At 39.6% G+C, this 25768-nt stretch overlaps 1 protein-coding gene across 1 annotated transcript in view; it reads right to left on the reverse strand.

The window, feature by feature from the left end:
* Nucleotides 1-25768, reverse strand: part of GPC4 (glypican 4) — a 101302-nt gene that overhangs the window by 33236 nt on the left and 42298 nt on the right. Inside the window, exon 2 of the mRNA XM_012653476.1 lies at nucleotides 433-591. Coding sequence (XP_012508930.1) covers nucleotides 433-591 — 159 coding nt within the window. The remainder of the gene's footprint in view (nucleotides 1-432; nucleotides 592-25768) is intronic.

Below are 25768 nucleotides of genomic sequence, written 5' to 3' on the forward strand. Positions count from 1 at the left end.
GAATTCTAGTTGTCTTTGGGGATACATTTCGAAATTTAATTTGAAGTCCTGCATCTGTAAAATCTTTCTTGTTATTCTGACTAAGACAGTTTTCACATGCCTGCTTTTTATTAGGAAGCCCTTTTTTTTTTTAAAGGAACTTACATCAACAACACTATTCTGTGTTCACCCAAGAAAATAAACGAAAGCATTTAAATTAAACTAATCTATTTTTTTGGCTTCTTGTGACCATATTTCCATAATGCCTACCATACAGATTCCAGTACATCCGGAAGGATTGTAGCACTAAACCTTCAGGGCAAACTTGCCCCCGGTATCCAACAAGGAGAACATCTTGAGAGAAAACTAAAGCGCTAAGGGAACAGAGAAGCCCTGAAAAAGCTATTGTACGAACTTAACTGTCAGCTCTTAAATGTGACTTGAATAACATACCATCAAACTTCTTGTACCGAGAAGCAAAGACAGCTTGCAATTGATTGCACTGTTCACCGACCACACTTTTGAAATCCTCTTTACTTTGCAGGCTGTACTTTTCCTCCATCACTTGAGAGCAGCAGGTATAACCCTGGGGACAGATCTTCAAATGGTCACCTGGAAGATAAAAAGTAGAATGGTCAATCTCTATTATCATTCATCAAGTCCAAGAGGGTAGTGTTTGATTTAGGTGCACACACTCTGCTTCATTTCAGTCTTCCGAGGCTCCGCAAAAGGCCCAGGTATCATGTGTATCTAACAAGTTTCTTGAAGCCAAAACAAAATTGTATTCCCTTCTTGAAAAAATAAAATAATAAAGTCTCCTCCAAGAGGCAAAATAACTTTCTAATCAAGGAGATGGATAAACCACAGGAAAATTGGTGGGACCAACAAATGAAGTAGCATTCAGGATCAAGTAGTGTCTTTTATAAATTCCCTCAGATACTATGCTAAATACTGTACAAGTCATGCGAACGAGACATACTTTTTCCAGATTAGGGAGTTTATGTTCCAAGAGAGACTATCCTTAATAAAGAATGATTTATAAAACATGTGCCAACAACCAAAAACTGGAGCAAATATATGTGCGATAGTTACACTGTGGGGAAGCAAAGGATTCCTGCATTTCAAGGGGTTGTCAGCAAAGAGGGGAACTATGGGAGTTCATGCTGGATAACCTGAGTCTATGATAAATCATAAAGAGGTGATGGTAAACAATCCTCGATTTCTATCCCGTTGTCTTCTGTGCAGATGTCAGAGACTATATCTACCTTATGATGCTGTATGGTGTAGCCACTCATGCCAGCACAGACTAACAGTTTCAGATGAATGTCATCTTTATATAGTGATGCAGCCCTAAGAATCAAGGGAAATTTCAAAGACACACCACTCTACAGCAGCCCAAGCCACAAAGTATCTCCCTCCCTGACAGTAACTGCATTCTGCTTGTAGTTTACAGGTGAGGGTTTAGCAGGGTTCTTTCTATAAGCCCTACAGTTCCCCCATCTTGTTCTTCCTCTGTCACAAAACAAAAATTGTGCTTTGAAGAGACAATTCCCCTTCCCTCATAATGACCAAGAGATGTGGTACCACTCAAAAATAAACCCCACTAGGTACTAACACTTTAGTTGCTCCGATATTTGTATGGTATAATTTTCTATACATGTTTACAAGGATTGCACTGTTCTGCTATTGTTGTTCATGTTCCATGTAAAACAAAAGGGGGCTGAAAAGAATCAAGATCCCAGGAACTCAGGAATGAATATGTTGAAGACATGAATCTGTCAATGGTGAGTGTGTCCAACAGACAAAGTGCTGGGGAGTGAAAGGCAAATCTTTCTAACCACACTCATCATGGGTAAAGAAATAGGCCATGAGCTGGCCATTGACAGGAAATAGGCCTTTACCTAACACAGACACCAAGGTAGCTTTGGGGTAAGGCAGTAGTTCAGATGCAACTGAGTTGGCAATTTATTTGATTGACTTATTTGACTAACACTAGGTTGTCAACTGCACATATGCAAATAATTACATAATCATATATGTTCTCGATCATCCTTGTTTCCTGGCAATTAAAAAGTAGGGAGTGTTATTACCAGGAAAAGGGGGCTATGCATGATTAAAAGACCATGTAAGGAGGGGAGAAAGGGTAACAATCCTGAAATAACTTCCTCATCCAGAAACTGCTAAGTTTCCTTAGACATATCTGAAAGCCTTGGTCAACAGGTAATTTCTACCAACAGAAAAAAAAGAGATAAAAAAGATTGTGTAGTAGAATTAGAGCTGTGAAACTGCAGAATATCTTAGATCTCATTAGTGAAAAAGAAGGGTCGCTAAGGCTCAGTTTTATGGAAACACCTTTGTTACAACCAAAAAAAAAAAAAAAAAAAACTCCCTCTTCACTGGCTTAACAAGTTCACAGCAGGCCTTTGGTACTGGGACATATAATTAACAGACAGAGATTCAGTTGTCTCCTGGTTTCAGGGTTGAGGGTTTCCTCCATTGTGGTCTTTTTTTTTTTTTTTTTTTTTGAGAGAGTCTCACTCTCTTGCCTGGGGCGAGTGCCGTGGTGTCAGCCTAGCTCACAGCAACCTCAAACTCCTGGGCTCAAGCGATCCTCCTGCCTCAGCCTCCCGAGTAGCTGGGACCACAGGCACGCGCCACCATGCCCGGCTAATTTTTTTTCTACCTATATTTTTAGCTGTGCAATTAATTTCTTTCCAGTTTTTGGTAGAGACGGGGTCTCGCCCTTGCTCAGGCTGGTCTCGAACTCCTGAGCTCAGAACAATCCGCCCGCCTCAGCCTCCCAGAGTGCTAGGATTACAGGCGTGAGCCACCGCGCCCGGCCTCCATTGTGGTCTTAACACACAATATGAAGGACCCCAAATAGTATAGTGCTATAGCTCTATTAAATAATACACATCACACTCGCGCCCGCTATAGAAAATGAATTGGAATGTTCAGAATGAGAACACATAAGGCTATTTAAGTGAACTGCTTCACAATAAGGGAGCTGATATTTTTAAAAGTTTGTCACAGGCTAAAAATTCATCATAGGATAGGCTGTTTTTCAAGTCCCTGCAAAGATTCCATTGTGGTATGCATGAATTTCCAAGGCAACACAATTCATGAGTTTGGAAAATAACTTATGTTCACCTAATCTTTACAGGGTTCATATATTATTAATAAAGGGTCACTTACTGGATCCTATCAAAATGGGCATCTAAGTTCAAGGAAAAGCACCCTTTTCCCCCACCCCCAGTGCACGTGCACTCACACACACACACACACACACACACCCTGAAGCGAGAAAATACTAAGAGACAGCAGGAAAGAATAATTTTCTCCATTGAAGAAGGTGCTAGACTTTGAGAGGTTTAAATTTACCCACAGGAAATTTACAATAAGCAAGGATACACTCTTCAAAAATGTGTAGCAGCAATAAAAGTTTTACTGGCAACCTGCTGAAAGCAGACAGCACCACTTACACTGGCACACATAAAAGGCCCAGCACAGCCCATGCACGCCAGTCATCTCACATCCACCAGGGGCCCTCAGCAGGACCTATGGAGACCTGCTTATACTTGAACACCGGAGTACATCTTTGTTTTGGCGATATCTAATAAAAAACAAATATTGCACTTTCATCTTAGACAGGAGATCTTTCCAGGAAGACTTTTCTGATGGTGAAAGGCTTGCCTTGTGTCAAGGGTGACAACAGGAGAGACACCTGGCTAATGTTTCTGCTGGCAAAGTCCCCACTCCAACATGCTACTACTTTTGGCCATATAGTCCTGAATGCACCACTTATCCTGTTTGCATTTCTTAAAAGCATTACTTGAAAATGTAATTTGACGTTCTTGTGAAAAGCCCCGAGACACATGCAGTCCAAGACACATTTGTGAATTAAACCCCAAGACATACTTGGGCTACTGGGGATTCAGTGCCATAACCAGTTAGTGCTGAGAAGTACAGGGAGGAAAAAGAGGACAATCTTGGCGTATGTGAAAATGGAATTATAGCTCCACGTTCTGGTAAGAATCTCTGCAAATTCAAGCAACTCATTTGGTTTTTTTTCAAAAAATTTGAATAATTCTACTTTAAGTACCAAAAATGGTTCTTTTGAAAGACAGGGCATATATATTATTTGAAAGCCATTCTGTTTTATGTGTTTGAGGCTGTTTCCAAAATGCTGTGCCTGAATGAGAAATGCCTTTTCTTTCTGGAGATCTCCTTTCTAAACCTGGTGATCCTATATACATCTCATTTAAGAAAGTTGCCACAATTTTTCCTTTAGGCTGAGAGCTGAACACAGGGACAACTGAATCGATATGGGACAGGTAGACAACAACTGTGGGGGTAGCATTGGATATGTGTACTTTTTAAAAAGGGCCCTAGGTGATTCTGATACATACCCTTCATTAGGAATTATTGCTAGAAAGTCTTCAGGATTCCAGCTGCAGAAGATTTGGGATTAGCAGTTGACCAGTTAATCCACTAGCTCAGTGAAGAGTATGTTATGATCTATAAACTGTCATTTGTCTCCTGTTTCCCTAAATCAATCTCCTGCTTTTGTGACCCTTGACATATATAGCTTCTCCACTTATCTTTTCTAGTCCCTTAAAACTCTCCTCTGTCTGCTTTCCACTCTCTTTTTACTCTGCCCATATAGTTCTTTCTTACCCCACCCCACCTCTTTAACTGCACATAACATGAAACTGAAGGGTTTTTTTATTTGTTGTACTTGTTGAGAGTTCTTTGTTCTTAATTTAAAAAGCAGGTGAATTGAATGCTTTATGGTTTTCTAAGGAAGCACCTAAATTAAGTTGCTTCTTGTACATGGCCCTTGATTAGTTTTTTTCTTTGTGGGTCAGTGGCCCTCAATAGAAAAAAGGTCCCCCGGCCCTGTCCTAGGAGGCTTGGATGGGATTCAATGAAGCGTGCTTTTAAAGCTTAACTCTATGGCATTAAAAACAAAAAAATCACTCGAAAGAGCCAAACTTTTTTTCAATCACACCAGCTCTATGTAATTTCTCTTTAGTCTTAATATCAATGCCTGAGTTTTCAAAGCTGAACAAAGACAATCACAATAAATTACTCTCAATCCTGCCGAGTGTGTATTGGTTCTTTTTTTTTTTTTTTTTTTTTGAAGCACTTCAAATCAATGGTTAAAGAAGTAGGCATTGAATATGGGGAATCTATTCCATCATTTAACAACGCTCTGGGGTGAACAATCTGTAGAACTGTGCTTTCTCACTTTATCTCATTTACTCTTCTTACCAAATGCTGACTCTGATGTACAAACGGGAGTACGGCTAATATTCGTTTATTTTCAGTTGCTCAGAACTCAGCTTCCCATAGAAAATGTTATAAACGGTAGTTAGGTTCTCGGGCCAGCGCTCAGCTTCCTACTAACTTGACTATTTTCAACTATATCTAACAACCATTTCCTACATCTGTCTCAAAAAATTCATTTTGAAATCCAACTAGATGCCAAGAAAATGTCTCTCTGATTCTTACAATTTTGGGGGAGTGCGGTGTCATAGAGGAATATTTGTAGTTACCAATAAGGTGTTAGCTTTCTTTCTGTACCTGCAGGAGACAAAGTAAACCTCTAGCAATTACTTTCCCATTGTCCTAAATGGAGGAAAAAGGGCCAGAAACAATTGTAAGACAGTGGCAGAGAACTCAGGCTTGCCTGCAACAGTGTGATTTTTAAGGCAGACATTCCTTTGTACCTGAACTGATTTTGCCAATAAAGCAACCAAATGCCTTTGGTAAATAAAAGAGACACAAACTGTATCCTCAGGGTAAGGACTGCAGTGAGTAATATTTGAGAAGGACAGAGTGGAAAGCACTAAGTAAACTGCAAATATAAGAGACAATTTTGCATTGGCCTTTCTTGAAGAAACTGAGTGTTTCACTTGGGTTATGAAGAAAACTTAGCTGTGGAGGAAGGGTCTTGAAGGAGTGGATTTAAAAGGTCCCAAATACTTAACACTAGTTGGATCTTTTATTCTGCAGGGCTCATGGTAGTCTAGGGGGAAGAGGTCTGATCTGGGAGCCAGGGATATAGGTTTGAGGCCCAGCTCTACATGATTCACTGGAGGCTCTTGGGAAAGTCACTTACCCACTAAAGATGCCCTTTGTAAACAAGGAAGCATTTTGTAAATATAAAACAGTGCAATTACAAAACAAAGAAAGCAATGAAGAACATCTATTATACTCTGAGATAAGCTACTGAAGTTTTGGATGAAGAGACATTTTTGACAACTTGTACTAGGTAAGGGAGAGGGGTCAAGGAGAGCAACACCTTCTCTCTTCCAGGAAGATGTGGAAGCAGAGCTGAATGGCATGTATAGGTAATGGAACTCAGGGCAACCAAGCCATCAACCAGGACATTTAAAGGGCCATCAAAAGCAAAGCCTCAGGAGCTTAAGGAGACATGATGATGAAAATATAATGTGGTATCTCTCCTTGATAGGATCCTAGAACAGAATAAGGATATTAGGGGAAAAAACTAAGGAGATCACACAAAAACTTGTATGCCAATGTTCACAGCAGCATTATTCATAATGGCCAAATTTCTATCAACAACACATGAGTAGATGAGCAAAATATCATATATTATATCTACATAATATTATTCAGCTGTCAGAAAGAATGAAGTTCTGATATATGTTACAACATGGCTGAATCTTAAAAACATGGCTAAGTAAAAGAAGCCAGTCACAAAAGACCATGTTGTACAATTCCATTTATATAAAAAGTCCAACACAAGCACATCTGGAGACAGAAAGTAGATTAGTGGCTGCCCATGGCTGGGGGTGGGGCAGATAGATGGGAGGAAAGTGAGGGTGATAGCTAAAAGATAAAGGGTTTCTTTCTGGGGAGATGAAAAATTGATTTTAGTGATAGAGGCATAACTTTGTGAATACTTAAAGTATGCTTTGCATGGGTTAATTATTTGTTATATGAACTATATCTTGATAAAACTGTATCCAAAAAAACTAAGGAAATTAGAATAAACTATGGACTTTAGTTAATAATAATGCATAAATATTGGTTCATCAAATTGTGACAAATGTGCCAGCCTAACATAAGATGTTAATAATAGGGGATTCTTGGGGCAGGATATAGGAAGCCCTCTATGCTATCTTCCCAACTTCTATAAATCTAAAATTCTTCTAGTAATATAAAAAGTTTATTAAAAAAAAAAAGCCAAGCCTTGGCTATCAAAGTAAAAGGGATAAATACATGTGGCCAGGGAGGGAAAAAACTTTTACCATGCTTTCAAAAAATATAAATACTTGATGTAATTCTAATATTGGGGAGCTATATTAAGCTATTATTTGCTGGGGCAATTTTCTTAATCCCTCAATTGCTACTTTGCCCTTTCCCTAATTTTTATTGTTCTGAAAGTAAAACAATTCCTGGCTGTTGGTCCAAAGCATTACCAAAATAGTTCCTGCTCATTTCTTAGATCTAAATTCACATAGCCACAGAGTGAGCTAAAATGCAGGTTGCTGTATAACTCCAGCCCTCCATGCTACCTAAGAACCCCATGAGGAACATACAATGCTCTACTTCATGGGGACAAAGAAAGAAAATCTCCAAAGGTTTTTAATAATCCCAGGGGGGTGGGAGAATGTATACATTAATCCGTCCTCCCCCCTTCCAAAAAGGAGTGAAATTACTGCATATAATGTGCTATACACATCGAAAGCCTGAAGTCATTTGACCTAAACCTTAATAATAAAGCACATAAATTACAGTCATTATGCAGATGTATGATTTGAGATCACCTACCAATCAGTAGGAGAAATGCAGCTAGTTAGCATTTTGCAAAACCTTGCCAAAATATAGCTCTGGAGGGCTTAAGACCGCCAATTATTTTTAGGTCCACTAATCCTGGAAGGTAGGATAGAGAAGGCCAGTCAGGAACACATACATTTCAAAAATCAGTTTTATTATATTTTTCTAAGAATAACTTCATGTAAGTATAGTTGGAAGAGTCAGGGTTGCTACTTTAAAACTCCACACTTCATTTCAGGGAGCTTGCAATAGCTTTAAACTGCACTCCAGATAGAAATCAAGCAGGGCTTCTTGCTGGTTTTTAAATGATAAGCATATACTGAATGGAGGCTAATATCTGACAATCTTAGACCCCCATTTTAACTGTACTAAGGTTTATTAAGTAAGGCATACCAAACCAAACTCAATGGCCTGAAATACACACTTTAACCTTGTGTTACCATCAATTCGGGCAGCAGAGCAACTGCATCTATTTTGCAAATTTACAGCCACTGCCTCCAAGACTCAATAGGAATAGTAATATTAGAGATAAACCCAAAATTCTTCAACAATTCTGAGGCTCTTGTAAATACTTCCTAAGCAGTCAGTGCTAATAAAAGGCTCACAGAAGTGTGTTGGGGGCCCTTGGGGGATAGTGAAGGGCAGGCAGGAAAAGATGGAGCTCTCTTGTTTTACAACTAACAAAGGAGAAGATCTTTTCTGTCAATGATTCAAGGGCACATACCTTGGTAGCATTGTTTGAGAATTTTTCTCAAATACTAATTTATTATCTTCATTGGGCTCATAATTTAACAGAACACCGGGAGATAAATAAATTATTCCAAACGCCTCCATAGATTTCAGACTCATACAATTGATGTGAAGGAGCCACATCTGAATTTCAAGCTCTTTAAAGGGAAAAAAATGACAGAGACTCTAAGGATGTTTGTTTCATAGTACCTGTGAAATTAAGACTTCCACAACTCTCCTCTTGTTTTTCTGGCAAATTTTTCTCATGCTTCACCTCCCTCCAACTCCGAGGGTTTCTTTTTAAAGAGAAAGACAGAAAGAGATATGAGGGGGAAGAGAGAGATGAGAGAAAGAGGGAGTGGGGGGAGAGGGTGGGGGAAGGGGGGAGAGACAGACAGACAGACATGTAGATATGAGAGACTGTATAAAGACTGAGACCCCCAGAGTCGATCATGTCTGTTACAGCCTCAGTTAGACATTCGGCTATGGATAAAAAGCAGCCTAGACAGGAAACATCACTGGTGAGGACGTTTTTTCTCTGGAACCTGCATCCCCCAGCCGTGCATCATAATCCCAGACAGACCAAGGCCTTGGCAGGGCCATCTCTAAGAGAGCTGATCACACAAGGCTCTCCGGGTGGGGGAGGGCTGGCAGCCTGCAACTTGCCCTTTCTCTGCATCACTGGGGATTGTTCCCTGGGGGCAGTCTCCTGTGCACAATCACCCAAGCAAGCCCTCAGAGGAAGAAGCAAAAGGTGGAAGGTATCCTCAGGAAGACAGGGGACACACTCCTTTCCTCCTGCCCCAAGGGGCCTGACTGAACAGCAACTTCCATCACTGGGTAATTTTCCTGATTATTTTCAAATAATCTCTAAAGAAGCCCCCCGGAACCACATTCTCAGCTAGCCTACCACAGCCATTTAGGTTTCACAACAAGATCAGAAACGATCAGCAGCTGAGTTGGCCACAAGTGTAGAAGAATAGGCAGGCGGTGGGTGGGGAGGCTCATAGATACCAGGCCCTTGCTCTTATAGAATGATTAAGGCCTTTCTTTAAAAATGTACATTTCATGGGTTCTGTGGGTCATGACAATTTTTAACATTAAATTCTTTTCATTTTGAGTAATTGCTTTCAGCTTGGGTGAAAAGGAGGATAAAAGCCCTCTTTAACTTCTCATAGCCCTCCCTTTGACAGTATATCTAAAATGCCTCCTCCCAAAATACAGTGTGAGAAGAGGTTTTCAGTAAATCTACTGTCTACAAAAAACTTTTCAATGTTTGTGCTTAATTACATCCTTTAAAACCCACTTCCACAAAGTTCTTGTTAAAGGTCATAGTAAGTTGCAACTTACTCTAATACAGATCTGCATCGAAGGACTCTTAATTAGTCCCAGTTGCCATGGACATGGACATGAACCACAACTGAACAAGGGTTAATTTTATAATATGAGAGAAAAATTCTTCTGAACCTTAGCATGGGTAGATGGGGGAGGGGCAGAGCCCTCCTCACACTCCCCCTCGTTTTGCAAAGCTGACTTTCCCCATCCCTCCCAATTGGCCGTGAAAAGTCTTTAAGCAGCAAGTTATACAGTATGAATCATGCCATTTTCAGTTAAAATAAAAAAACTCCTCCTCCCCATTATCTAGTACCCTAGCACCTGGGCCTGCCACCCTTAGGGCATACACTTTAAAAATTGAGCCCATTTAATGGGCTCTTTGCTATTCAGAAAAGTTTTGTTCACAAAGATTTCAACATACACTTCCTCTCTGGTCAATTCCTGGAGCTGTAAGTCAAACTTGTCTCAGTCCTAATCTTGGTGAGAATGCCACTGTTGATGTCACTATCCAGAGAATCACCTATTTATCCCTTAACCTTTGCTTCCAGCCTCAAAGTCCCACAATTCTGTGGTGACATCAGTTATTTTGAGTTTCCTTGGCTGGGTGTGAAAGCCCAAATGGGTCACATGCACTAGTTTCCCTTTGTCTACACAGGCATTAGCCCCTTGAAAAGCACAAAGTCACTAGCAAAGCACAGATTCTCCTTATAGAAATGAGGTTGCCTTTCCTAGAAGATTGAGTTTTCTTAATTTTTCAGTGTTCTCACCCTTTATTTTATTCTACCAGCCTGCCCTTATTAGTGAGGAACCCCAGGTCTGACTGGGACTTATCCTAGTGGCCATCTACTAGCTCCTTGACACCAATTCATCCCCCAATCTCACCTTTCAGAAACTTTCCTTTAGGATCAGACCTGTTAATTAACTACATTTGATTTGTTCATTAGGATTAGAAGGTCCCATATATTTACTACTTCTTGACCTAGCTACTTTGACTAGTCTACCTCAAGAGATTATCTAGGAATGGAACTCTGTCCTAACATTTTCCCCAAGTCTAAGTCAAAGAATTCATTCACCTCTCCCAAACTAACCTTTGACCCAATTTGGCAACACAAAAACATTGTTGGTGTTTAATGCAGTATTTATCAAGTGCCTCTTATGTGCCAGATGCCATCCATCAGTGCAGAAAATAGAAAAGGCTTGGTCTCCGCCCTCTTGAAAATTACAAGATGAACAGACATGGATTTTACTGTTGTTCTATAGGCTTTTTCTCTTTCCTTCTTACTCTATAATCTTGATTCCTCCACCCACCCATCCCCAAAAGATCTCTGAGGTCCTGTGATGTTATCTTGGAACACCTCAAGTCCAAGAGACAAATTCACTTAACCCCTGCTTCTTCTCACTTTGGGACTTCAACAGATGTGCCATAAGAGGTGCCTTGGGACAAAGTAGGAGAGAGTCACACACTCAAATATAACCTATACATTGCCAGACAGGCTGTGTCCATTTTTTGAGTCATCCAAAACTACAAAAGACATTAGCATGGACTCAGCAGTTATCTCACCATGGGTGGGGGTGGGAAGATAAGCAAACCTCTTGGGGACCTAGTTGTACCACCTTTCTTGGTCAACAAAGCAAGATTTACAGGACAAAGACTTCTCACATGAATACTGTTTCATTTATTTCACTTGACAAATTAGAAGTCACTAAACATTCAAATCAATAAAAAAAAAATCTCAGGTGTCCATGCTTTGATTTTTAAAGGCCCCAAATCTGGTCACTTGATGGCAAGCTATCCTACACTTTTACTTGGATAGTCAGTAAATCACTGGCGTGGCTCCATTCAATTTTTGTAGCTGAGGTCTCACCAGAGGAGCATCTACGCCCTCAAGTCACTGATACACTAAACAGTGAAGGAATTGAGATACTACACGGTCCCTCTCCACCACACTAGGAATAATCCCTGGGCTCTGTAAAATTCCGATAAAAAGGTGCCTGAAGTCAAATTCAAGGAATCGATTGGCCAATTCTTCAGCTCGGCTGTCATGCCAGCCACAAACCATTTTCCTTGGTTTCTTAAGGATCACCAGGAAGGAAAAATAAAGGCAGATCTTGGGCACTAAATTAAAGTATTAATAATGTGCTTACTTAATTTACTTCCTTAGAGAAAATGAAAAAGTCATGCCTCTTTGCCAGCAAATGACAAAGAAAAGAGAGAAACCAGTCATTTGCTATGTATTCCAAGTCCCTGTAGAGACCTATTCAATTCCTGGCCATCTTCAGACACAGGCCTGCCAGACCAGAGGCCTCTTAGTCACCACTGGCCCACATAGATAGATGTGAATGCTCCAAAAAGTGCATTGAAGGTGGCCTGGCACTCTTTCCTGTAGAACTGTCAGATAACCAAAAATGAAAGGGCTACCTGTTACCACTTTTGCTTTGGGCAGCGATGAAGGGACAGGAGCCACTCTAATTTGAACTTCTAAGAAGAACTGATGGTTGCTTCTATGGGGCTGACGTTGGGGTCACTATATTATAGAATGGTGTTGTCTGTCATAGGATCTAAGAGAGGCACCAGGACTTCAGAAATCTGGCCAATAGACAAGGTTGAGACGTGATGCTCACTAAATTCAAAGTATCAGACAGGTTTCTATGGCCTGGTCCAAGCAAGTGAGTGGGTGCTTCTTCCATTATTTCAACATCCAGCTTGCCCTCCATAACTCTTCTGGGTGATGGGCCAACTGCTCACTCATAAAGCAACTAATCTGATCAAACGTATGATCACAAAGAAGTTCCAGTTACTCTTCCGCTCCCAAAATGTGGCCCGTCAGCTACTTTAGGATGGGTAACAACCATGGAGGATGAGGAGGTTCGGGCCTGCAGCCACTAAGGGGCAGGAGTGAAAAAGAAAGAACTGGAAAGAAATAAGCCAAAGGAGGGAGGAAGAAAGGGAAGATGGTATATGACCCAGGGCCCAGTAGTGGGAGGGTCACCTGCAACTAATGAAGTGGTGATCTGGCACCAGGGCCTTAGGTTCCATGGTAACTCCCATCAAGAAGAGGGACATATTTTTCTCCCTAGTTTCCATTACACAGAGCCTGCAGATGGCACAGCATTGCTACTGCAATTATTGACTATAATTATTATGAAAAGTCTTTGATGTGATAGCAAAAATTATTAAAATGGCCCTTCTTAGAGAAGGGCAATAAATACAGCCTCATTTGAAAAATTCAAGGACCCAATTTTGTACCAGAACCTTCTGCCAGAAAAGAATAAGTCACTTTAATACACTTGTTTTCAGCTCTTTTCCTTGAGGATGCTTTATCCTATGTGGAAAATGAATAATAGTATATGGTTCAGGATATATTTTATATTTTAAGAGTGTACTTAAAGGTACTTCAAAGGAAAATAAAAAATAAAGTAACCTTCTCCTTGCAGACACACGCATATTTACACAAGCTCCTAGTTTTTTCTGATCCCATAGTAACCAACAAGAGGCAATTTTTTAAAGTACCTTCAAGAATGGGAACAAATGACAACTGAATTAAATGTTGGTCTTGTTTTAAAGATAATACTTCGCAGTGTAGTGCTTATCTGTTTGAATTAGTAAACACTGTAGTATGCTTTAAAAAGTGACTAGAAGTATGAAAGAACAGAATAGCTCGCTTTGTTCTCCTTATCTTCCACAGGATCATAAACTGTGCAAGGTCACATTTTATTTTTTTAATCTACCTAATTTTATGTTTTAACGTTGAGTCAAGACAGCATAAGCCCAAATTGTATGTGACATTACAGCAGCACATACGTTAAATCATATTCTGAAATCAGTTTCAATGTGGAAAAAAAGGCCATTTTGAAAGCCAAAATTAAAATAAATGCCCAGCATTATAAGCCCTGGTTTTTGCAAATGAATTGACTAAATTAGATTGAGTTCAACCAGGCTATCTAGAAAACATGCTTATGTTTTTGCCCTTAAGTGTTTTTGCCCATAAGTCATATTTTTAACATATGACAATTAACACTGCCTAACACAAAGCCTAACTAGCCTAACTCAAACTTATTCTACTAGACTAAATGTACTCTAAGTTCAATCATATGGAATGACTATACTAGAATTAAATGAGCTCGGAAAAGAATCATAGTTCAATCTCAAGTTTCATAAACATGTACTGGCGGAGTTGTTCAGTGACACCAAGTCTGAGCTTCCATTTGACCTAATGATTTGGTGGGTATGGGTAAGCGGGAAAGATCAACCTTCATGATTCCATGATTTGTGGCTGCAAATATAACAGGAATTATGTCAGAGACTATTACAAAATGAGCCTATATTAAGAAACAATCATGATGCATTTTGTTTATTGGTTAAAATTCTTCTAATAGCACTGACACATTTGGTAGCCCTGGGACAGCATTCAGAACTCGAACTTCTTTTCATCCCACCAGTAAACAGCAACTCAGAACAGGAAGGGTCAGGCTCTTCAAGAACCAAGAGCTTTAGCTTCCTCTGCATCACCAAGGACCCTCAAGCAGAGCAGTTCAGTACAAAACACGAATAAAGGCCAGGCGTGGTAGCTCATGCCTGTAATCCTAGTACTTTGGGAGGCCAAGGCAGGAAGATCCCTTGAGGCCAGGAGTTTGAGACCAGCCTAAGCAAGACTGAGACTCCGTCTCTACAAAAAATAGAAAAAGTTAGCCAGGAGTGGTGGCTCATGCCTGCACTCCCAGCTACTCGGGAGGCTGAGGCAGGAGGATTGCTTGAGCCCAGGAGTTTGAGGTTGCAGTGAGCTACGATAATGCCACTGCACTCTAGCTTCAGGGACAGAGCAAGACTGTGTCAGAAAGGAAAGAAAGAAAGAAAAAGAAAGAAAAGAAGAGAAAGAAAGAAAGAAAAAGAAATCACGAATAAAGTCACAACAAGCGCGAAACTCAAGAAAGAGAACAGAAAAGCTTGTCTGGAGTGCAATTTGCTATCTAACTACATACTGTGTAGTATATATGTTAGAACAATGTAAGAAATGAGCTATAATTGTTCTGATTGAACTCTTTCTGTTCTGAGTCTTTGAGGCAGGGAGGCATCATGTTATATGGAAAGCATAGGCCTTCAGAGTTAAATAAGCCTGAGTTTAGGCCGAGTTCTGTTGCTTACCAGCTGTGCAACTTTGGGCCAGTCACTTAACTTTCCTGAGACTACTTCGTCTTCTGTAAAATGGGGATAAGAACAGAATCCACCTCAGAGCATTGTTGGACCATTCAAAGCATATAGTCCCTCAATCAATAGTGGCTATCGTTATGAACGCTGATGTCAGAAGATGCTGTACATTTCTTGGAAAGGGGATCCTTTCTATGTTTCAGGGTTCAGCTATGTTTAACTAACGGAAGAGTGTGTTGTTTGCTTTTTTTATTATTGTTGCTATTATTATTATTATTAGTCTTAGGAAACATTTATTTCTAAAAATTACCGGTCAAATGGCAATTTAGCTTTATTTAACAGAAATGCAAGGCTGTCCCATGATAAAAAATCAGGCTACAGCCTGTAACACTGCTCTGGGATTACAGGCTAGAGAATTTCTTCTTTGGTTTTGAAATGGTTCTGTTATAAGCTTTGAGATAAATGAAAAACAAAATATTGAAGGTTGATTCATATGAGATTGCCATTATTTTAGGTCAAACAGGTCAAGGATTAGCAATTTCACAGTCTGACCTAATATTTTGGGGAAATAACTTTGTAACTATATCCAATGTTTCTGCATATAAATTATGATTCATTTGCATTCTAGAATTCCTACCCTTATGAATAAAATTAAGATTAAAATAATAAGACTTATTTGCTTAAATATGCATCTGACCTTTTTTGAAAAATATGTGTCCCCAGAGTATCTACTATGTCTACTCTACTGTCCCGATGATCAATTACTTCCTAATAGCCAATCATTTTGTTGAAAGAACTCTCTGCTTTATGAAATAAAGGTAGGTAATTCTGAAATTTAGACTGTCTAAGGATAAATGTATGTCAAATAAAAACCAAAAAAAAAAAAAAGAAAAAAAATCCACCCTGAGATGAAGGGAGTTTGTTCCCCATCACATCAAAGAAAGGGAGAACAAAGATGGAAATGACAGCTCTCTGCACAATTGTGATGCATTTAAGTGCTGATTTTTTGATGTTGCTGATGAGAGTATCTACCTCAGAGCATCTGTCAGTTTATCACCTGATAGCCTTCTTACACTCTCTTTATGTCTTAAATATTTCTGTCAAATAGGTCTCCCCCTACTTGGCTTTAGACTGGTACCATAGAATTTGCCCCTATTATCCTCTTACATTTGTACATAAGAGTCGCAGGCATGAACAAGAAAAAATATTCATCAGCATAATGCTTACCTGCCAAGAGGTACAAGCAAAGTTTGGAGAGATGAGAAATGGTGACTGCTTCCTGAACAAGTGTTTCTAGAACAAGAGTTGGGGGTGGAGGGAGGAAGGGAAGAAGGGACAGGTTCCCCAGGAGATACCCTGGCCTTGGTCCTGAGTAGTATATAGGTCTTGGGGCAACTAAGTAACTGTGGATAAACAAGTATATAATGGTGATGACAGCACTATTAAATTCAACAACATGATGGGAGAGGAAAAGAAAAGTACAAAACCCATTACATGAGTTTTTCTTATGTTAGAGTAAGAAGCTATGACAAAACCAGGGCATTATTGAGGGGAAAAGAAACAGTTCCAAAAAGTAAGCACTCAAGATGCCTGGAGACTAGTTTAAAAGAGGAAAGAAAAAAAAAAACCTTACCTATTGTTTTCTAAGAATAATTGTTCCTAAGTACTTACATTTTGGGGGGGGGCTGGAGAGAGAAGAGAACCTTTAGCATGGTTAAAAGGCAGAGTAAAAAGAAGTGAAGTTATCTTTGATAAAATAAAAAGCTAGTGCAGACTGGGAAGAGAGAAAATCCCATAAGGCATAGCAGGTTAAACATAAAATAAAAACTAGGAAAGAGCAACTTGTAAGAGACTGCAAAGCCAATAGTAAGACTCTTTTGCTCTATCAAAGGGAGGAAGCCATTTAGAGGAACCACTTAATCACAGTCATGGGGCTAAAAGGGAGATGGTGGAGAGACTGAATGAATTCTTTGTCTTGTAAGGAGATTCGCATTCCCAAACCAGAACACTGAACTCGGCAGGTCAGAGGTACTAGATCAAATAGTGGTAAACATGATGCTCTGCATCTAATCAACAAACCAGGAGTAGATAAATCACTGGGACCAGATGGTATCCACCAGCTAGTTTTGAAGTAACTCAAGGGTGAAATTGTTTTGGCCAACATGTGTAGGGTGTCTTTACAAACAGCCACTGTGCCCAAAAGACTGGTGCTTGTCAATGCAATTCCTATTCATAAAAAGTGTTCCAGAAGGGACTCTGGGAAGTAGAAACCAGTAAGACTCATTTCCATATCAAGAAGTCTGGCCAACTTTACAATAAAGGTGAAATCACTGCACATTTATGAAGATAAAGCCTACGTGGGGGAGAGAAAAATCAATTATTTTGGCAAAGGAGAAAAATCGTGTTCATCTAATAAACCAGAGCTCTTGGGGTAGGCAGTGTACGGAGAATATACAAATAAAGGGGACCCTGAGGATACAATTTATGAAGGATGCTAAAAATACAACAGAAAGTATTATCAGGTATCTATGCTCTTGTGTGTTGTCATTGAATCTTAAAAGATACGAAGCAGATGAGGAAAATTCAGAAGTTACATAAAAAGATCAGAGCAATTATTTAAGAGGAAGGGAAGACAAGACAAACAAAAATAGATTAAAGTTCAGTGTGGAAAGATGGGAATATTATTTCTTTTAATCAAGCATATGGGGAGGGCTTAGAATTGTTCTTTTTATCACCTCCTAATATACTAAACTTATGCAAATAAACAACCTTAGAAGTATAGCAATGGCTCACTTACACATTGCTTCAAATTGTGTGACAACCAATAAGCAAGGGAAGCCTTGCTCTGGAGGAGGAGGAGGAGGAGGCATAGGATGAAGAAGAAGAAGAAGAGGCAAAAGCTGGAAAAAAAGCATTCAAAGTCTGTGAAATTTACTGTAAAAGATTGAAGCCACCCTCTGTGACATAGCCTTTATTTTGCACACAAATACTCCAGTTGCATATTTAACCAACTCTGCTGTCCGATTTCTAGACATTCAGTTCTGCCCTGGGTTAAAAAGGGACAAAGAGTGAACCCAAATCAATGACAGCAGAAGTGACAGCTGAAAAGGAAGGCAGAAGCAACAGCAGCAGAACAGTCTGTGGCCATTTAGCTCAGGGGCAAATAGTTCCTCATACTTCAAAGAGCCCTAAGGACATTGCCGCATTAGAGCGCCATTTATTAAATGATTTTCATAATGATGACCCTGGGTCTTCTTTAACTGATTGCGGTTTTTATCCTTCCGTTTAATAAGGCAGGGGAATAAATATTTTGGAAATATTTTCACCAAAATGTTTAAATATTTTAAAAAGACAGTTCAATGTGTAAAAGGGTAATTATCTGGAAAAATCTCTTACTCAAAATATTTTCTTTTCAGATAAGGCAAGATAACTAGGTCATTATTTTAAAACTACAAGCAAAAGGTCAACAGTTGATAGAGGTTGCAACTCAAGAGCTTGACAAAAGTTCTAGATGAGAGAAAAGACCTATGGGTTGATTTATTAAGGAAAACTGGCTTGTTTGGTATACATTTACAACCTTTGAAGTGTTTCAAAAAAGAACATTCATTTTCCTTCCACCTGAGTGTGATGTCCTTGCCGGAGACACACCACTAGAAGACTGACCCATGCAGCAAGGCTGTTTACTCCTTTCAAAGGGCATCAAACAGCTGCTTCACATTACCAAAAATATTAATCCCAGAATACTTAGAAAAAAAGAGTTAAATAAACATGAAAATAGCATTTATTTCTTAGAAAGGGCTTATTTATTTCTTCAAACACATAGTTCTCCATTTGGGAAGAGAGACTGCTAAATACACTTCACACTATTCTTTATTTCTCTCAAAACAACTTGGACTCGATGAAGGAAACAGATCCAAAACATCCAAGAAGGAAATAAAAATAAGATGCTTAACTAAAGCCAACTCTCAAACCACATGCCTGAGAACAAGCACCATTGCTGGCCTTTATCATAAAATGTATTAAGTGCTCCAGGGAAATGAAATGGAACAGAACCTGGGTATCACTGAAGGCCAAAATAACAAAGTTTTCTGGAAAATAAAACTGCATAAATTATATCATTCATTTCCCTGTAAATTAGAGTGCCGAAAAGGAAAAGGTGCTCTTCTCTCACAAAAGAGAAAATGTGATTAAGGCAGGATTCTGAGTAAGGACAAGACTTTAAAATAAATTAAATACAATAATGGAAACAAAGACATTGAAGAGTACAGACAGAGAAAGGAACAGAAGCAGCAGGAAAAAAACTGTAGGCCGCACTTTCATTTTAAAAATGCCAATGTACCAAATGTCACATGCCATATCTGTGCCCTACATGTAACACAAACAATACAAACATGCTACATTTGAAAGAACAAGAATGGTTTTATAATTTTAAATGGCCATGCTTTGGAGATTGAACTTTGATATAAACCTAGCACTGCTCCCAGTCTCATAAGGCATTTTATGTTAATAAATGAACAAGTGTGTGGTCATAGACGGCACTTAGCATTGATATTTGGAGATCATTTCTTTAGAACAATGCCCTCTTAACATTTCCTACTTCTTAGCAGGATCAGACACTAAAAGCACCAGAGTAAAGCCTTGCTAAAGAAGGGATGAAAAGCTTGCAATATTGCCAGCATTTCTGGAAGGAACAAATGTCCTCTGTGAGGGCTGTCCTGAAAACAGCCCTGTGTGATGGCTCGCAGAATCTTTATTTCATGAAAACCTACACAATGATGACTTGTCAGGGAAAGCTTGTAAACTCCTTGTTTCCTCTCTGAGTGATGAATGAGTGCTGCTGTGGCCCTAGAAAGGGTTTCTGGACCCCCTCGAGCTCCCAGCCATTGTACTGCTGTCTCTCACTACAAAGAACAGGTAAGCCAGGTCAAAAAAGCCAAGCTAACGGCGGAATGGGGGCAAATGGTGTTCCTTCTGGAAAAACAAATGTCAGCCATGGTTTGCTATTCTGACAGAGAGCTGGGAATGCCATGGCAGAGAGGCCAAGGGACGCCTGGCTAAGTTGTAATCAACATCTTTCTTGGTTCAGTAATAGGAATTAACCACACATGCACATCTGTACCCAATGGTCTAAGGAATAATATTTATTTCTGTTGTTAAACATACAGCTCCTTTTTCTCTCACACTTCCACAAACACTCTCATTTTATTACAAAAAGGATATACAGTTTTTCCCACTGCTCACCTCCCATTATCACCTTTCGTTTTCTGAGAGTGGAAACAGGGAAACAGTCTGCATGTCAGGAAATGAGGAAATGTTCACTTTGCTATCAAGAGGTTTACAACCACTGAGAACTGGAAGGAACTTAAGATCCTGGGATCTAATTTTCTCAGCTTATGGAAGAGAAGACAAAGTCCCTGCAAGTACAGGTGAACCTGTCCAATACTGCACAGTAGAAGTGCACTTGGTCACGAGGAAACCCCTGGTCTCTTGTGGTCCAGCTTGTGATTTTCGCCAGCACTCATCAGCCAGGCGAACCCTGATGTTAATCATTAGAGTACTGCAAATCAGAAATTCATGAGAGTAATATGCTGCTAGACATGTCGCTTGCTCCCCACCCCAGACATTTCTCCAACTTTTTTTTTTAATTTTTAATTTTTTTAAGAGATGGGGTCTCACTATGTTGGCCAGGCTAGTCTCAAACTCCTGGACTCAAGCAGTCCTCGCACCTCAGCCTCCAGAGTAGCTGGGACTATAGGTTCATGCCACCACATTCAGCCCCAATTTTTAAAAATTAAAATATATTCCACATGCCACATAATTCACCTATTTAAAGTATACAATTCAGTGAGTTTTAGTGTATTCACAGGGCTATGCAACCATCACCACTATCTAATCCCAGAACATTTCCATCACCTTAAAAAGAAATCCCGTACCTATTAGCAGACACCTATCCCCTCACACACATACACCAGCCCTAGGCAAGCACTAATCTATTTTCTGTCTCTATGGATTTGCCTATTCTGGATATTTCATATAAAAGAAATTGTGCATATTGTAGTCTTTCTGAACATAAAGCATAATGTTTCTAAGGCTCACCTATGTTACAGCATGTATCAGTACTTCATGCCTTTTTATGGCTGTGTAATATTCCATTGCCTGAATATACCATGTTTTGTTCATCCATTCAACAGTTGGTAAAGATATTGAGGTTGTTCCTACCGTTTGGTTACTGTGAATAATGCTGCTGTGAACATGCTTACATTATTTATATTATTTTTATTTTTATTCTGATGCTGGATACAGATATTGATAGGGAAACCTCTTTAGAACACTAAAGTCTTAAGAATCTCCACAGTTAGAATGAACCCCCTACCCCCACCACAAAGGGTTTCGATTCTCTGGGGTATATACCTAGAAATGGAATTGCTGGGTCATATGGCCACCCATAGACATTTTGGAGTGAAGAATTCCATCTAGACTGGCCTTGAATATAAGCTTAACACAAGCTATTGGTCTCCACAAGCTGATGTTTTATACTGCTCAGGCCACCAGAAACAACAATAACATTTAAATTGGGAGTGATGACCAAAACAAAACAAAACGAACTCCAAAACAAGGGTTTTAATCCCTCAAATAAGAAAACACACTTAAATTTAGTCACTACTTCCTGTTTTCAACCTAAAATTTAGACAGGGCATTCTGAACTTCAATACACACATAATTGTAAAAGTGGAATGAAATAGTAAATAAGAATCAGATAACTCCCCTTCTTTAATAACTTTCATGCGAATTACATCTTTCAGAAATGGTAAAGGGAACACATAATCAACTCTCAGGATCAGAACACAACAAATTATCCCAAAGATATCTAGACACGAATGCTGCTGAAAATCTAAGAATACCCACTGTTCCGAACACAGCTAAAAAACGTGCTTCCTAGGAACTAAGAAATTTAAGACAGTCTCATTTTATATCAAGACATTCTACTAATACAGTGAGTGTAAACATTATCAACTTATTTTAGGAGCCTGGCATGGGTGGGTAAAATGTCATTCTTGTCAAAAGATGGTGGGAGGCAGCAATTGGCCTTTGTGGGGAGAGTCACAGAGCTTGTTGATTTCTTTTCACTCTGAAAATTTTTTTTATTCATTACTCAGGCTGCTGGGCAGAGCCTTTTCCCTGATTACAGCTGTGGAATTTTAGCCCCAAAGCCAAGTAAGTCATTTTTTTTAAAACTTCCCAAATTTCTTCTTTTCTTAATGTTTCATTTCAACTGAAGTTTTGGTAGCTGCCTGTAGACACACTCTGTGGTTTCCACCTAATTTTTAAAACTTCATCTTTTTTTTTCACAATTTCATCGACCTTTCACTACTACCATGTTTGCTCTACCTATATCTTCACCAGCTCTCTTTTCTTTCTCTAGTTACTCAACAAACATTTATTAGGTAACTAGAATATCCACAGTGCCAAATGCTGAGGATAAAAATGAGCACATCCTCTGCCCTCAAGGAGCTTGGAGTCTACTGTGGGTCATTCATCCAGTCCACCTCTTCTCACTCCCATTTCCATTCCAGTTATGAGAATATCTTACCCAGCTTCCAAGTCAAAACTACCTATTCGAGAGGCTGTTGAGTTTGAGATCTTGCTCTCTTGACCCTCCCAACTCCCAGCAGGCCCTTGGACTAACCGCTCTATCATACTCAAATTATTTGATTTTTATTCTGATGCTAGATACAAACAATGACAGAGAAGACTCTTCAGAATGCTAACATCTTATTCTTAGGGATCTCCACCCCTATTAAGTAAATGAAAGTTAAAATGAGTTTGTTTTCAAAGATCTTCCAAACCTAAAGACTGATTTTTTTTTTCTTTAGTTTTTGGTAGAAAAGAAAACAAGCCTGTCAAAACCTGCAAATATGCACTATTTTCTGCATTACTCATCTTTCCTAAATAGTTACAGCTGCTTCTCTGCAAAAAGATGGAGCAACGTCCTACACTGGATGTTAGGTTAGAGGGCATACTTTTTAGTCAGTAAGATCAAAAATGGCAAATGACTGGATAATGAAATGTTAATAAGCAATCCCTCAAGAGCTGGACAGAAAGGATATAATACTACAGCAGAACATTCATCAGCCCTCCAAGTGTTTACATGCTATGAGAGCAGCCTTCTCAGGTCCTTATCAGCTTCAGAAATTTCAGAGGTCAAAAGTAGGTAATGAAGGCATGAATCAGGTACGCTCTGAGATGATTCAAGTATAAAAGCATTTCAGATCGTAATATCAAGTTCCAAGGCCAAAGCTCTAAATGTTATCATTACATAAAAGGACAGACATATGTTTTCAATCGTTCAGTTCAGTGGTTCCCAGCCTGTGGATCCAAAAGTCTATGGATTTATAGGTCTGCCAAGTACTTTCTGCACACTGAATACTGTCTCACAGAGCACAGCATCAGTTTTCTCAGACTACAAAAGGCTGGGATCCACTATAGCCAGCACTAAGCACACAGTGCATGGGATCTTCAGGGAATAGAACACAGGCCAGTTCATGAGACTGTGTGGGCGGAAAACGTAGCAGGTAAACCTGAGTGAGCTGGTGCACTTAAGGAAAATTATCAAAATGATTCATAATAGGATGGTGAACCCTTCTCACTTATGTACTCAGCGAATGGTCACCATTTATGACACCATACCAAATGTACTATTGGGGCCAAGAAGGAGGAGTGCAATATCGCACAGTATGATTTAAAGAACAATAATACAGTTAGACAGAATGAATAAGTTCAAATGCTCCATAACCCAGTAGGGTGACTACAGTTAACAATCATTCATTGGATTTTTCAAAATAGCTAGAAGATTTTAAATGTTCCCAACACAAAAAAAAATGATAAATGTCCGAAGTGATGAATATCTTAATTACTCTGATTTGATCATTGCACATTGAATACAGGTCTCAAAATACCACGTGTACCCCAGAAATATGTACAATTATGTATATGTATCAATTTTTTTAAAATACTAATTGAATTTTCTAAAAAAGAAATGAGAAAGAGGATCAGAAATCCTGGTCCTCAAACTGACTCTGCCAAAAAGTGGCTGGGTTACTTTGGGCACGTCATATTTCTCCCTCTGGGTCTCAATGACCTCATCTGTAAAATGACTTGAGGTCCCCTATGGTTCCCACATTCACAGGAGTTCCCAGATTCTATCTTCCCATGATTCTGCGTGTCCAGGGCACCCAGCAGCCTCTCATGGGAGGACAGAGCTGATTGACATCAGCCACTAAATAAGCTCCTAGACTGAGTGCTCCTCCAGTAGCCAAGGGTTTTATTTTACTCGGCTGAGATCCTCAGAGCCACAGTAGCTGATTGAGTTGCTTTCAGTAAGTACTTGTCAAATGAATGTGAGGGCTGGAAAGGAATGTCAGAGCAACAGTTGACTCATTTCTTAGTCAACTGAGGTCCTTACAGGTTCTTAGGAAGATCTTATGATCGTTTCTGATTCCTTCTGCAGTGTACTTTTTCTTCCCTAACTCTGCCTTTCCAAGTCGATTGGTCATTCCTATGTTCTGCATTTAGTAGCAGGCCAAATAGGTTAGTTGTATATTTCTAAATTATGCAACTATATGTCTACCTTTGCAGGGTGGTTTAGTCTGTAGGTTGCAATCTCCAAATGCCTAAAGCTGGGAACCAGCAAGGTTTTCAGTCTGTAATATCTGCAGGGCTGGGGGCCTGTCAAGGCTAATGGAGGGCATTTCAAGAGATAATAAAAGGGGCTCCTTTGCAGACTACTTTTGCTCTGGAAGCTGATTTAAACTTACACCATTGGCAAGCAGAATATGATTCCTATTCTATCAAATTGTAAAGGACTAAAAAATAATAATGAATTAAAGCAAAACATTCTCCCCACGGTCACTGCCAGGCTAACCCTCAGCACAGGGTTGGCAGGACAGAAGTAAGTTCATAGGACCAACTTCATAAATTGTATCTAAACAAAGAACTTACCTTTTGGGGTCTCAGTTTCACCATCAAACTGAATGTCTTCTAGGCTACTTCCAGCTCTAATGTGCTGTAGTCTTTCTCTACTTAATTTTTTATTAAACAAATTCAGTGCTCCAGAGGAAATCACTTGCAATTGGTTAAGGAAATGAAATCCTAACAAATGAAGTGTCTGAATAAGCACCGAAAAGGAAAGTCAGAAAGGCTAGCATAACCTGTTCACACTACTGTGAAGCTCCATACCTGGAGTCCTTGGACCATGAACTGCAAGCACACAGGCCTCCATGGTAAGCACACTCAGATGGTCCAGAAACTTCTAGGCACCAAATCTGCACTTTATAAGCTACTATCTGACCCTGAAGATCCATGGTTCCATCCTTGCTACTTGTTGTGTTCTTTTCTCTATTATTAGATCTCTGAACCAGATTGCTTAAGAAGCATTTACCAACTGCTACAAGGTAATCCAGTTATCTTGACTACCGGTATTCTACTGTTAAGCAAGTAACTTAACTGCCTCAACCACTAGTGCCCAAATAACTAAGTTTTACTACACTCGGCCAGGGCTAGACTGGAACCCTATCCGGGCCTGCCTCAAAGCTTTACTGGAGGGCCCTGGCACTCCAGGTTCCAGTTTAAAACACTGCCCTGGAAAGGGAGCTGACCCACCCTAGTGCCCCTGGAACTAAAAATAAGCCTGCACACCTGCGGGCTGGCCAGCTCCAGCAGGGAGGAGCAAGTGTTCAGGCCTTCTTACCTCCCACTAGACTTAGCTTGCAC

Source organism: Propithecus coquereli, unplaced genomic scaffold, assembly GCF_000956105.1.
Source record: "Propithecus coquereli isolate 6110/MARCELLA unplaced genomic scaffold, Pcoq_1.0 Scaffold42, whole genome shotgun sequence".
Classification (NCBI taxonomy): Eukaryota; Metazoa; Chordata; class Mammalia; order Primates; family Indriidae; genus Propithecus; species Propithecus coquereli.